This window comes from Plectropomus leopardus, chromosome 17 (assembly GCF_008729295.1).
Source record: "Plectropomus leopardus isolate mb chromosome 17, YSFRI_Pleo_2.0, whole genome shotgun sequence".
Lineage (NCBI taxonomy): Eukaryota > Metazoa > Chordata > Actinopteri > Perciformes > Serranidae > Plectropomus > Plectropomus leopardus.
The window spans coordinates 22,576,725-22,590,726 of record NC_056479.1 but is presented as its reverse complement, the minus strand read 5'-3'; the positions used below and the strand labels follow the sequence as shown (position 1 = coordinate 22,590,726).

Genomic DNA, 14,002 nt, shown 5'->3' with positions numbered 1-14,002 from the left:
ATATTAATCACCTTTAAAAACAGCAGGAAAAAATCAATGTGTAAATTCAGGGCTCTATGAATAAGCAGTCTTTGTGGACCCCCACCCTTTCTCTTGATCCATGTCTTCTGCGTAAACCTTTTATTTGTTTTTTGTTTACAAAGTCTGTTTTCTTTCTTTCTTTTTTGAAACCCCAGTTTCCCGTGTGTGTGTGTGTGTGTGTGTGTGTGTGTGTGTGTGTGGGGGGGCAGTTAAAGCCAGTATCACTGACCACCAGCAGTGTTTACCATTTGATCGTCTATCTCTTTAAGTTATTTTGCTTATGGGGACATTTGTCCTCCAGCTGAGCACATCACTCAGTTGTACTAGCTGCTCCAGCCTCAACTCCTGCAGACGTACAGTATTTGATTACAGCAACAGGCTGATGGGATTACAGGCACTGACTCAAATACCGACAGCAAACAGAGCAACTGGAGAACTTCCTGCTGGGGATGAACGAGCAGAGGACACAAGACAAACACCAACAGGGTCAGCCTGGCTTATCACACTGAAATGATCTGTGAAAGGACGCTATACATCCAAAAACTATTACAACTTGTTAAGATCTCCAGTGTCAACCATGCATGTGAGGATTATTTCTCTGTCAGGCTGATGCTACTGGTCAGAGACTTTGTGTTTTGTCTCATTGGTAAATTTAGTGGATTGACTACTTTATTTTATTATTTAGTCGTGCAACTTGCATAAAAAAGGCTGTAAATGGAGCAAAATAATTATAATTTCACTGTAACATATTGACAGAAATTGTATTTTATGATGCATTAATTAAGTATTTAATTATGTGCGCAATACTTTGTACGCTGTTGAAGTTTAAAATGGACAGTTAACTCCCAAATTAAATTAAATTAAATTACCTGTAGTGCTATTTATCAATCTAAATTGTGTTACACACAGCAACTCACACCAAAAAACTAGACTGATAAATAGCACTACAGTTAAGAGGAAATGTATTTTTTATTGTGGATGTGAAATTGTCCCTTTAATTGAGTCTTAAACATTTTTGCAGACACAAGAGAGAGACAGAGCTTAAAAACAGCCTGTTGATGCATCTCTTTGCTGCTCTCATGTGGCAGTAACATGCACATCCCACAGGCCTCACAGCAGACATTTTCACCTGCCACAGTAGGACCAACATTAATATAAATAATGACATTATGATGGCTGAATTCCATTTAGCTGCTTTGTGCATGCTGCCCCACTCTCTCACTTGGAACACTTGAATTCAGCCATCATTACAGCACCATTAGCAGTACCTTAATACTGATTATTAGTACTTAATGACACAGATAACTGGAATCAACATGCATTTACAATAAAAAGGAAAATATTTCTGTTGAAATTAAAAATTTGGTATATTAAACACTCCCAACATAAAACTTTTTTTTAAAAAATGCCTTTAGCAAATGAAAACACTTTCAACCTCATCTACAGCAATTCCCTGCAACATTTTAAGAAAAAATTTGGTGAAATTTATAATAGAAATTAATGAATAAAAATAGTTTCCTTTTTTTTTAAAAAGAAAAAAAAAATCCTCCTGCGCTGCCACATTCTTTGCGTGTATTGCAGACTGCCTTTCCTGGTGCATTAATTTTATCTGCCATCATTAAAATAAAACGCCAATACAGACTTTTACAATTTGTGTTTGTTTTGGAAAAGCATCTGGCTGTGTATCACAAATAAAAAAAAGGCATTTTTATTATTAAATACATTTTATTACATAAATGACAATTTCGACAGTCAAGCCTTCAAACATAAGACAGTGCTAAACATGACAGGTATTTTGGATGAATGGATCTGAACAGAGCCATGCATTTCTTTGAGTCCTTTCCTGTTTGTGGTTTATGCATGTGTTCATGTACAGTATTTGTATATTTCCATATTTATTTGACTTGACCAGACAGAGACACCCCCCACCCCCCGAGCCCAGTCCTCTCTGCAGAGTATCTCTTCAGCCCCAGTTGTACTCTTCATCATCTCTAACTGCAGGATATCTGTGACCAGGCCGGTGCCGATGGTTTTGTTTCCGTCTCTCAGGGTGAACCTCTGGCCTTTCTCCAGAACCATCGGCTGGCGGAGCACGAGCTCCAAGGAGGTGTCCTCCCCTGGCATCACCATTTCCTAAACAAAGAACAACAGACAGGTGAGTGGCTACTTCAAGTCTGATTGTTGCACTGGGGTAAATTTTCAAGTCTTTATGCAGACAGAGACATGCGTTTTAGACCTGAAGGAACTTTTTTTTTCGTCAAACACTGAAAATCGTTTACAGTTGTAGTTGTTTTCAAATTCTGTGTCATGGGGAGTTTAAAAAGTCATTTTCTGTGACCTTAAAAAAAATAAAAACTGAAAAAATGCAAACATTGTTTTAATTATCTTTAGATACATTTATTATTATTATTATTATTATTTATGCAGGAAAGTAGGGTGCCGAGGGTCATAAAACCACGTATTATAAAAACCACTCATGAACGGTTGCAAACATCATGAAGTTACTTAAAATAAGACGTTAACTTCATGCACTTGCTGGGTGAAGGGTTGGGGATGGGATGCAGACTTGACGCTATTTGACAAACATGTTTACTGACAGAACGAAACACACAAACCTTGTCTTCGGGCAGAACGATTCTGCAGGCCATGTCCCAGGTGAGAGAGAACATGATGGGCATGAAGCTGTTGACAAACGGTTTGTGTCTGCCGCCCTCCTCCTTACTCAGGACGTACACCTGAAACACAGGAAGCACAAATACGTCCACACACACTTTAGCTTTGTCGGCAGACAGTGATTTTAACATCAAGTGAATGACCTCGCAGTCATTATTGTGAACCTGGCTGGTCTCCAGTTTGCCTTTAAAACCGCTCTTTGGCCAATACTCACGTAAAAGAGATGCGACCAGTCAACGGTTTAAAAACAGCCATTTACATTTACAGATTGTGCAAAACTGTTAAACTAATCAATAACTGCTGTTACTTTGTGCTCTCAGACCTGGGCCTTGATTTTCTGGTGAGGCATGATGGATCCTGGTTTGCACATCACCAACCCTCTTCTGAGGTCCTCTCTCTTCAGTCCTCGGACCAGAGCGCCCAGGTTATCTCCCGCCTCCGCACGATCCAGAGACTTGTGGAACATCTCGATACCTAAACGACACACAGGACATCGAGGTGAAATACTCAAACAGAATACACCAATATTACATTTTAAAGTATTTGGCAACTGTTTAGTTGTGTGATTGGTGATTTATTTTATTTTGTTATACTATTTATACTTCATACAAAGTCTGAGTTGCTTCTGTTGTTTACAAACAAAAGAAATGAGAGATAATTTTTAGTTTTTACTGAATATTTGTAGGCAAACTTTAACATTTATGTTAACATAAAAAACAAAAACGTTAAACAAATTAATTGTTTGTTTTTTTTCTAAATTAGTATATTATATATATTTTGTGCTTTCTTCAAGAACAAAATGCTGTTTAATATTTTGATATTTTAGGGCCATATCGCCACCCCTACCTCTGCGCTGATAATAGCACTCATTTTTACTTCATTAATACACAAAGTGCTGTTGGACGACTTATAGTGACAAATAAAACCCACAGAAGGTGTCTTTGTAAGATGTTAGGACACTGCGAGCCACTAAAAAAGCTTTAAAGTCTTTGGCATAAATGCTGCAGAACACCATTCTTGCAAAAGATATTCTGTCATTTTGTGTTTTAATGACGATGAGCACGGATTTATTCTAATATGGTCAGCAGACTTGTTTTATTTTTAAGTCAAAATTTCAAGAAAAAAAGTAATATTACAAGAAAAAAACTTTTACATTTAGAAGAATAAAGTCGTAATATTGCAAGATTGAACTTGAAAATATACGAGAAGAAAAGTCGTAGTAGTTCTAGATTAAACTCATGAATTTATGAGAAAAAAAGTTACACGATTATTAGCCTGCATTCGTAACTTTATGACAACTAAAGTCACAGATTAAGACCGATGATGATGATGATGATGATGATGAGCCCTGATATACTCTAAAATGGTCAGCAGACTTGTTGACTCCCGTGACTGCGTGAACACGAAACACATATGAAGCATCAGACTAGAACCTGAATTGCTAAATTTTCATTTATTCAGGTTTTTCTTTTATTTGTCACCTCTCTGTATATTTGTCACGTTTTGGTTCACGTGCTTGGAGCTCCACCTCTGAATTTGTGTTTCTTTCCCCGTCACTCACCTGTAACCACTGACTTGATGTTGCGATTGAAGCCCACAAACTCACAGTCGTCACCTTTCTTGATGACACCTCTCTCCATAGTGCCCGTCACCACCGTACCCCTGCCTGCAATGATAACACTCAGATTTAGAGCACAAAACGTTTTCGCATCACCCTCATCTGACTCGGTCTTTACAATTTTTAAGACAAACTATTTGCAACCTTGAAGTTTGGCATTTTAAAGCGAATAGTGCAAATCATTTATAATATTTCATCACTGAAACAAAGGGTTTTATATGTTTTTCATACCTGGAATTGAAAAAACCCCTTCAACTGGGAGAAGAAACGGTTTTTCAAGGTGTCTTTCAGGGAGAGGTATGTAAGAATCCACAATGTCCAGCAGATTCAAAATTGACTTCACGCCAAGTTCAGGCTCTCTGTTCTGATACGAGGGGAAAAAAAAAAAAAGAAAAGAAAAGTCAGTTCACATCAGATGCCACACTGAACCACAACTAGTTACAAGATTATAAAACTGAGCAGCTAACCGATAAAACAACAAAAGAGGAGCTAACAGAGGCGGCTGAGATCCGCAGATTAACACCTTAAACTGTAAGAGAAATATCTGCCAGCGTCGCTCTCACCTCCAGGGCGCAGAGGGCCGAGCCAGTCACAACAGGTGCGTTCTCGCCATCGTAGCCGTACTCGGTGAGCAGCTCGCGGATCTCGATCTCCACCAGCTCCAGCATCTCTTTGTCTTCCACGGCGTCGGCCTTGTTGATGAAGACCACCACGTGCTGGACGCCAATCTGTTTGGCCAGCAGGAGGTGCTCTCGTGTCTGAGGCATCTGGCCGTCGGTTCCCGCCACCACCAGGATGCAGCCGTCCATCTGAGCTGTGCCTGTGATCATGTTCTGGAAAAGGAAAGAGGTCAGGGTAATTAAAAAGGCATTAATTGTGTTTTAAGTCATTTATAAAGTAAATAAATAAGCTTGAAATGCGTAAGAAAGAAAAGAATTCTGATCGGCTAACATAACAACAAAGCTGCGTCGTGTTCAGCAGTTTCCAGGGCGGGAATTTTGGATGTAGAGCAGATTACCTTGACGTAGTCAGCGTGACCAGGACAGTCTGTGTGAGCATAATGTCTGTTGGCTGTGGAGTATTCTACATGAGAGGCGTTGATGGTGATTCCTCTGGCCTTCTCCTCTGGGGCGTTGTCGATGTCTTCATACTTTTTAAAGTTTGCACCACCAGCGTCAGCCAGCACTGAGGACCCAAAAACACATCAAAACTACATTTCTGATTTCATGTTACACAAAACTAGAAAAGTGTGGCTTCGATTTTTTCGTCGTATGTCAGTGGGTCTAACTTCAGATCAGGTACCTTTCGTGATGGCTGCAGTCAGGGTTGTCTTTCCGTGATCAACATGGCCAATTGTTCCAATGTTTACATGGGGCTTTTCTCTTGTGTACGTCTTCTTAGCCTCCGCAGCAAAGGTCCGCCGACTCAGAGGCACAGCACACTACAAGACACAGAAAAACCCAAGAATTATACAGCTACGAAATCAGTGTGAAACAGGAAGTCGACTGCAGTTTGTGTGAACGCTCACCACTTTAAAGGAGCTGTGCAGGAGGCTTGGCGAGGACAGCTGAAGAGCTGAGAGGAGAAAATCGAAAATATTAAATGAAGTTAGATCACAGTTGATTTTTTGACAAGATTTTTTAATCTGATGATAGGAATGGGACTGCGTCAGATTTACAGGTTACATGAGATAGACTGTTACTTTATTGATGCTTACTGAAATTAATCCATTAAATTTAACATATTCGATTAAATTGTTTATGGCAGATTAATTGATCATTGATTAATTGTGCTCATCCCAAGTATATATAAAGAAAAAATCACACTGTGTAATGTGCAATGGGGCTTCTCTAACATTATATAAAGTGCTTACATACATAAATATGTAAAGTTTATACATTTACGCCCCTGAAAGTATAACAATAAAAATATAGGAGAGAGAATTCAAAGCAGCTGACAAGCTCAGCTAACAAACCCTTTGAACTCTACAGTGTCATTCTCCAAATAAGCTGCTGTTAGTTTTGTAAAAAGTGAGGCCTCGATATTATTAACTGTCTATAATATTCGCATGTTTCAGTCATCAGTCCTCATCCTCGGCCTGCTGTGTCGTTAGCTAACACTCACTGGTAACGTGACCTTGCTCTGCTATCGAAAAGACAGCAGCATCTCTTTTAAATGACAGATTATGCATCTACACGCGCATTCGGCATATACTGCAGATCAAATAGGTGTGCTATGTATCAAAAAGCTGTAAGAAATACACATAAAGTCAGTAACTATAGGAGAAATTAACGATTTTACCAGAGAAACATGCACGCAGTCCCACAAGCGCCGCCATCTTGGATGGATTGGCAGAACAAAGACGATCGATCGAAAGGGCAAGAGAGTACCTGTTCAGCCCCAAAGCTGTCGCCACAAGCTGCAAAACGAGTGGTTTTATCGGGTGCTGCGGTCGGTAAAAATGCTATCGTAACCACCACTACTGCTACTATTTATGATAATATTATACATCAAGAAATTACTAATTGAAGTCTTTTGATAAAATACATGTCCAAAGTGCAGGTTTTCGGAGGACATCTGAAAGAACAATACGGAGTAGTTAATTGTTTAACTTATTGTAAAAGCTGGATTGTATTTATTCATCCAAGATGTTTGTCGTATCTGTTTTGTAGGAGGGACAGATGTCGTGCATTATTATTATTATTATTATTATTATTAATTTTTTTAATAAAACAAAAGATATATAAAACACAACAAAACAAAAGATATATAAAACATATAAATATATAAAAACAAAAAAAATGTGGTGACGTCACTTCATAGTTGACACTGTTCCGCTGATTTGGCGTGGGGAGTTCATGCATGCGTATTACAGTGAAGTCGAGACCATGAGGTAATCATCTCGTTTATTAATACTCTCTGAATGCCGCACGTACATACGTCACTAATCTGACTTAAATACGCTAATATAGAGGACTTTGCTGTTGTGCCATTTAAATGCCAAGCTCATATTGCCACCAGTTTCAGTACATTATAATTTTTAGGGACTGAATTTCCGTAGAAAAAGTTAAGAATGAAATAAATTTCAGGTGAGGACAGAGTTCGGTAAAAACATTTTTTGCTTGCCCATTTGGTTCAGGGTTTACGGTACAGCATGGCAGCCTCCTGGGCGCTCATGAGCTCAGCTAGCTAGAATGTTCTAGTGTCTTCATGTTTGTGTGTTTAAAAGGAGTTACAGGACACTCCGTCCATTCAATCAACGCTGATTTAAAGTACTCTTGAAGAGGTAAGTGGAATAACCGAATTGTTAATGTTATCTGGAGTTAAACGAAAACTCGCTAAACTTCACGGTTATACAGGTCTGCTGTACTCTCACTGTTACTCTGCGTGAGTTTAGGTTTGTAAGCTAACGAACTGTTTGTTCCCGGGTTTTTAGGATTCGCATTTTCAGTCCCTGTCTACCAAACATTATGTCTGAATCAAGTTGTTTGTGTCTCGCTGATGTTTCTTGTCTTTCTCCCCAGCTGTGAACATCATGGCAGAGGACAGACGGCCCAGGAGGTATCCCCAAAACCTGCAAGGGGTCCTGCAGCTGGCAGTGGATGCTGGATCAGCCTCAGAGGGACCTGCCCCTGCTGAACCCATGTCAGAGGAGGTAAAGGTCATATTTGTTATACATTTAAAACCCGAGAAGGCTTTGGACAGAGCCACACATCTCTTTGGGTCTGCACCAGAATTATTATAATTTTATATTTTGTTGAATAATTGTTTCTGCTGTTGGAAGGGACTTATGTCTATGTTGGAGGATTAGGGCCATGTTAAAGAAAAAAAATATGAGATTTATAAAATGAAGTCATAATATTAAGGGAATAAAGGTGGTGTTTAAAGAAAAAAGTCATAATACTATGAGAAAATTCTTGTAAATCCATAAAAATAAAGCTGTAATATTACAAGATTGAACTTGACAAGATGAAGAGGCGCAATAGTATCAGATTAAACTCATGAATTTATAAGGAAAAAATGTAACATTATAATCTTAAACTCGTAACTTTATGAGAAATAAAGCCACAGATTAAGACTGAAGAGTTGGGTTAACGAATTGAATGGAAAAATGGTCAAAAGTATGAGAATAAATGTTGAAATTATTCGTTAAAAAGTGGAATTATGTACGTTCCCTTATGTTCCCCAAGGGTTCTCCCAAAATTAAATCCTTTTCTCAGTCAATTTGTGTTCAGTCCAGGTACTCTTTAGTCCATTGTGATTTTTGTGTGTATTTAAGATGTTCTGAAAGGAGAGTCCATCTTGGGTTTGGGTCAGACTGTGAAGGCAGCATCCTCTTTAGGTTGAGTACACATTTTTAATTGGACCTTGGAAGCCTTCTACCCTGCGTTAGTCGTAACTGAGAAACGTTCTTGTTCTTCTTCTTTGTTGCAGAGGAAAACATGGCTGAGAGAAGCTCTCGCAGACGTCTGCAAAGGGCAGATGGATGAAGTGGAGCAGATGAAGCAGTGCTTGGCCATCTTATACCAAGAGGGAGCGAGCGAAAGGGAGACAGAGGGAGAGGATGAGGGGGATGAAGAGGATGAAGATGAGCGTGAATCAGCCTTTGAGATGCTTTCAGAGTTGTGTGAGAACCTAGACAATGCTAGAGGTTTGTAAGAAATAATACTAGAATCAACATTTTCCCACAGTCTAGTTATCTACTGTTAAAACTGATAAAAATACAAATGTGGTCTCCATCCTGACTGCGTCACCCTTCCTGTGCTTCACAGACCTCATGACTCTTGGTGGACTGCAGTTGTGCGTCTCCAAGTATCTGTGTCATGCTCAAAGTGGACTGAGGTGGCGTGCTGCACAGCTCATTGCTTCCTGTGCCCAGAACATGCCGCAGGTGCAGGCCCACCTGTTAAGCATCGGGGCGCTGCCAAAGCTGCTGCAGCTGACAGATTCAGACCCCCACCCCACCGTCAGAGTAAAAGCCCTTTATGCTGTCTCATGTAAGTATATAAGACAGAGCTGCAAAAAATCACTACAAAACTGGGTGATAATGATGCTGACACTCAGTTTAATTAAGAGCATTAATTGGTTTTCAGGGTTGAACGAGTTACATTACTTTGTAATACTGTCTGTATTTGTGTCACCTGATGTTCAGGATAAAGAACACCTCAGAAAAAAACAGTAACTGTATCGTGTGGTGACTTTAGGTCTGGTTCGAGAGCAGGAGGCAGGACTGCAGGCGTTCTTGTCCCATGATGGCTTCTCAGTGCTGATGCGAGGCATGCAGTCTGACAACGAGAAGCTCAGGACAAAGTCGGCGTTCCTCCTGCTCAACCTGCTGACGTCACATCCCGAACAGAAAGGTAAGAACGAACAAGCATCAAAACAGGACGGTGTTGTTCAACAAAGCTGTGGGTTTTATTTATTTATTTATTTTTTTATTTTTTTATTTTTTGTGAGTGTCAAGAAGCATCAGTTCAGTTAATCAGTTTATTTATTTATTTATGTTTGAATGATATTTGGCCTTTAATTGGAAGGAAAGCGTCGAGTGAATGAGGAAGAGATAGAGAGGGGATGAATTTCATAATATTCTGACTATTTTTCTTGTTAATGTATAATTTCAATTTTGTAAGCTAACGATTTTTTTCTAGTAAATTTACGATTGTAAGCTTGCATTATTACAGCTTTATTCTCATTATTGTGCAAGTTTTTTTCCCAACAATATTACAACTTTTCCTTCGAATTACAGCTTTATTACTGTAATATTATGAATTTATTTTCGAAATCTAACAATAATTTTTTTTTGGCATGGCTCTAATCCTCTGTTATAGCATACAACTTTACATGGCTTATTAGAATGAGATCTGATCATATCAGGATCTATTTAAAATGACACTTGTTGTTAATCTGGTTTTAGATTATTCAGTAAAGGTGCTTTCAGATCCAAAAAATGAATCTGAATACTTTTGTTTTGGTTTGGTCTTAATGAGTGATGCTTGTCATCTCAGTCTTTGCTCCTTTAAGCATGTTAGTGCTGATGATGTAAAGTTCATTTTGGGTCTGATATGTTATCTGTCTCCTCCCTGCAGACACAGTTGTCTCCATGGGTATGGTTCAGCAGCTGGTATCTGTTCTGCGCACACCTCACTCACCTTTTCATGAACATGTACTTGGTGCCCTTTGCTCGTAAGAAATCCTCTCTACCTTTCTATTTTGTAACACCCACAAGTTGACATTAGTTCATGACTCAGCCGAGTTATTATAACCTTTTGTGTGTCTGATTTCTGTCTAGTCTGGTAGAAGACTGTCCACTGGGTCTGAAAGACTGCAGGAGTTCTGCTCTTGGTCTGGAGGAGTTACTCCGACAGCGATCCAGAGAGCTCCAAGGAAAAGAAGAGAGTCAGGTGATTCCAAAATCTTTTATTCCCTTGGTAAAAAATGGTAAAACTGGGTTCAAGTATTGTGAGAATTTAGACCTAAAATTGCACTTCAGTCCTTTTTTCATTTCCAGTGAAGCAGAGGAGATGGTGATAAGACAATTGTCTTTGCTCATGTACAAAATTACTACTGAATGAATGCATTATGGAAATGTTGTGTACAGTTGTAAGTTCAACCATATGCATTTTTTTAAAAGCTGATCAGAAGCAAACATCTAGACACTTGAATAGAGGTGAATTTAAATTTCTGCCCCGTGGAGATCTCAGTTTAAAAGTTCATCCATATTCTACGAAACTGCTTTAAAAGCCACATTTTTGTTTCCAACAGGAAGAACTGGACTTCTGTGAGCGTTTGAGGGTTATTTGTTTCCGCGGGCAGCAGTCAGATGACAATGGGATGGATCGCTGAAGTCTTCTTTACCTCACTTGTTTTGGTATCAGTGTGCAAAGATGTAACAACATTCACGATCCGGATCGAGGATGTTAAGACAAGTTTTTGTCTGTTGCGACAGGTGCTGTCCATATTTGGCATGACAAACAGGAGCTCAGTTTTACTCTGTAAATAACTCTTAAGTATAAAATACTTTTCAAGTCAGCTGTTATTTAAGTCCATTGTTTTCAGTTGTCTATATCTTAAATGTAACACCAAATGTATCAACAGCCCAATTTTGATTTAGTTCCATGTGCAACATGTTTTTTTTAAATTGTAAGTTAGGTTTGTGTGAAGTCTCTGACTTAAAGTATTCATTTGATTTTAGTCGACTGCCTCTGAAAGGTCAAGTGTGTAGGATTTAGGGGGATGTATTGGCAGAAGTTGATATTTTCTTTAGTTTATAAATACCTGAAAGTAAGAATCTTGTTTGTCTTACTTTAGATTAAGCAGTTGATATCTATTTAGATAGATATGAACGGCCTTAAAAAAAAAAAAGTACAGTAGCCAAGAATGCACAAATCACACACTGACTCTAAAAAGGGCCATCTGTGTTTTTGCGTCGGCTATGTAGTTTTCCTATGCAGGAAGTTTCCGTTGGTTACAATCTGCAACCTCACAGCAAGATGCCACTAAATCCTACACACGACTCAGAATATTGGGCTTTTATTTTTTTACACCATATTTATTTATTATTAACAAAACAAAGAGGAGTATTTATATACATGTAATGGGCAGCTCACAAGTGGAAAACAATGCCAAACCACAATCACAACCTACACATAAATATGTATGCCATGCAAAATGTGCAATATATTGGCACAAATCACAGAATACACATATTATTCTTAACTAACATTTGTCAAGTTTCTTTTATTTTTTTTGTAGAGTATGGTATTTTAAAATGTTTTGACTCTTAATATGATCATTCAAATGCTAACCAGAAACCGTTAAATAAATTGACCTTGCAAGCTGCATTTTACTCCATGACAAAACTTACATTTTCATATTAAAAACTCCAGGACCTACAAGAAGTAGAAGTAATAGTAGTAATAGCAGGTGGCATTACTTCAGACTTCAGGGATACCACAGGGATGCATTTTAGGACCTCTTCCATTTTGAAAAATCATCGTTGTTCTCCACTGCTTTTACATCGCCCACAGCTATAAGCAGCTGTGCTAAATAATATGTCACCATGACAATAGTGTGACCATGCTCCATTGGCGCTGTCACTTTGAAAACTTGCATAGCCAGTGACAGGTCAGACACCATAAAGATTAAACTTCCCAAAAGTGTCACAGTACGGCCGGTTCTGATGGCTAATGCCCCCATCAGAGCTAGTAAGCAGACATAGACCCCTACAGCTGGGATCAGTATGTCGGAGTTTGGCGCCTTCTGCAGGAATGGAAGTACGTAGATGTAGAAACCTCCTCCAGCAAGGAACACGATCAGATATAGAAAACGGGACCCGGAGGAAGAGGAATATGCTGCATAACGACTGGAGACGAATGCGAGTGAGTACAGCAGATGAGCCACAGCAAATGCACCCATTCCTGAAAACAGACATATGAGATGTTAAGGACTTAAAATAAGTTTTATAATTATGTTTTTATATGCAATGCACTTATATTCTCTAACTTGTAGGCTAATCTGCAATTTAAATCGCATCTTGAAAATGTCCTAATTTGTCTTTCACTCGTGTGCAAACCCTTACCATGCAGAAAAAGCTCGGGCCACACCAGGCAGCAGTCGCCAACAGCAGAGAAGAGCAGTCCTCCCACCACACCCAGGACACTCTGACCTCTGTTCCAGCTCAGCACTGCTGCAGCCAGTAGGAGTGTTGGTGCTGATTTCACACCTGCGTGGGTGATGGACGCCGGCATGTCGGGAGTCCACAGGTAGAAATACAAAGCTGTCGACAAAAAGAAAGGCAAAAGAGAGAAAAAGAGAACACAGGACTGATAGAAAGGGAGGAACAAAAAGAAACGGAAAGATGAGTCACAATATTAATATTCAGTAATGAACGTTTTAGACATTTTTTCCTTTCCACATAGAGAAACTTAAGTAACATATACATCTTTTTAAGGACTACAAATAGGGATAAATGATTTTTAGGTACCGTGTTTCTCCTCTGCCGCCTGTCATAGGCATGTGTCTCAAGGATGTCCATCGTCTCAGAGTCAGCACTGTCTTGGACTTCAGCAGACGTCTCAGTTGAAGCAACCCGTCCTGTTACACACCTTCTGTTTTCTTCTGTCTCTGCAGTGTTTGTTCACCAACACATAAAATCCTCAGATGCTCTCTCCTGTCGCGATTCTCTGCTGTGTCTCTCAGTCTGTTGCCGTTTTCACGGCACTGAACTTTGGACAGATCCTTGCTGTCTGATTGTGCTCTGATAATCAATGTTCTCCCTGGTTTGAGTTTGTATGGAAAAACAGCTGACCTTTGACCTCTTCAGCTGGAATATATTGGTGACATCAACACACGAAGGGCAAAGTTAAACGAGTAGTAAACTCATATACGATAACGCTTGTTTTCTTACTTTACTTGTGAACCGCTAAAGATTGTTGATAATGACAAATTAATTATGGGAGAATGTCCAGAAAAGGATTTCCTTTTGGGAATTTTTTTTTCATCATATCTCTAAAGCTTGAAGGCGTAAGCGTAGATTCGTCAACCAAGTAACACCATTCATCTTTCAAAACTGTTTAATGAGAAACCAAAATTTCAATTTAATATGTGAAATATGACACATTTAGGCTTAGGAAAAAAATATATTGCATCGTTTGATGGAATGAAACTACGTACATTCACCCAACTACTGTA

At 39.0% G+C, this 14,002-nt stretch overlaps 3 protein-coding genes across 3 annotated transcripts; 1 reads left to right on the top strand and 2 right to left on the bottom strand.

Moving 5' to 3' along the window:
- Positions 1-1,884: 1,884 nt before the first annotated feature.
- tufm (Tu translation elongation factor, mitochondrial) lies at positions 1,885-6,659 on the bottom strand. Its single transcript, XM_042505375.1, is given in 11 exon segments — positions 1,885-2,019; positions 2,022-2,154; positions 2,637-2,756; positions 3,017-3,168; positions 4,256-4,360; positions 4,544-4,676; positions 4,876-5,145; positions 5,331-5,497; positions 5,615-5,753; positions 5,841-5,887; positions 6,614-6,659. Coding segments are annotated over 11 exon segments (1,338 nt in total). The 5' UTR covers positions 6,651-6,659; the 3' UTR covers positions 1,885-1,984.
- A 674-nt stretch (positions 6,660-7,333) lies between these two features.
- On the top strand, positions 7,334-11,341 carry hspbp1 (HSPA (heat shock 70kDa) binding protein, cytoplasmic cochaperone 1). Its single transcript, XM_042505023.1, has 8 exons — positions 7,334-7,598; positions 7,837-7,967; positions 8,747-8,963; positions 9,085-9,309; positions 9,517-9,672; positions 10,399-10,495; positions 10,602-10,713; positions 11,075-11,341. The coding sequence occupies exons 2-8, from the start codon at positions 7,848-7,850 to the stop codon at positions 11,153-11,155; spliced, it is 1,008 nt and encodes a 335-aa protein (XP_042360957.1). The 5' UTR covers positions 7,334-7,598; positions 7,837-7,847; the 3' UTR covers positions 11,156-11,341.
- Positions 11,342-12,115: 774 nt separating this feature from the next.
- On the bottom strand, positions 12,116-13,681 carry tmem86b (transmembrane protein 86B). Its single transcript, XM_042505024.1, has 3 exons — positions 13,296-13,681; positions 12,891-13,134; positions 12,116-12,729 (listed from the first exon to the last, which is right to left on the bottom strand). The coding sequence occupies exons 1-3, from the start codon at positions 13,344-13,346 to the stop codon at positions 12,278-12,280; spliced, it is 747 nt and encodes a 248-aa protein (XP_042360958.1). The 5' UTR covers positions 13,347-13,681; the 3' UTR covers positions 12,116-12,277.
- Positions 13,682-14,002: the final 321 nt, after the last annotated feature.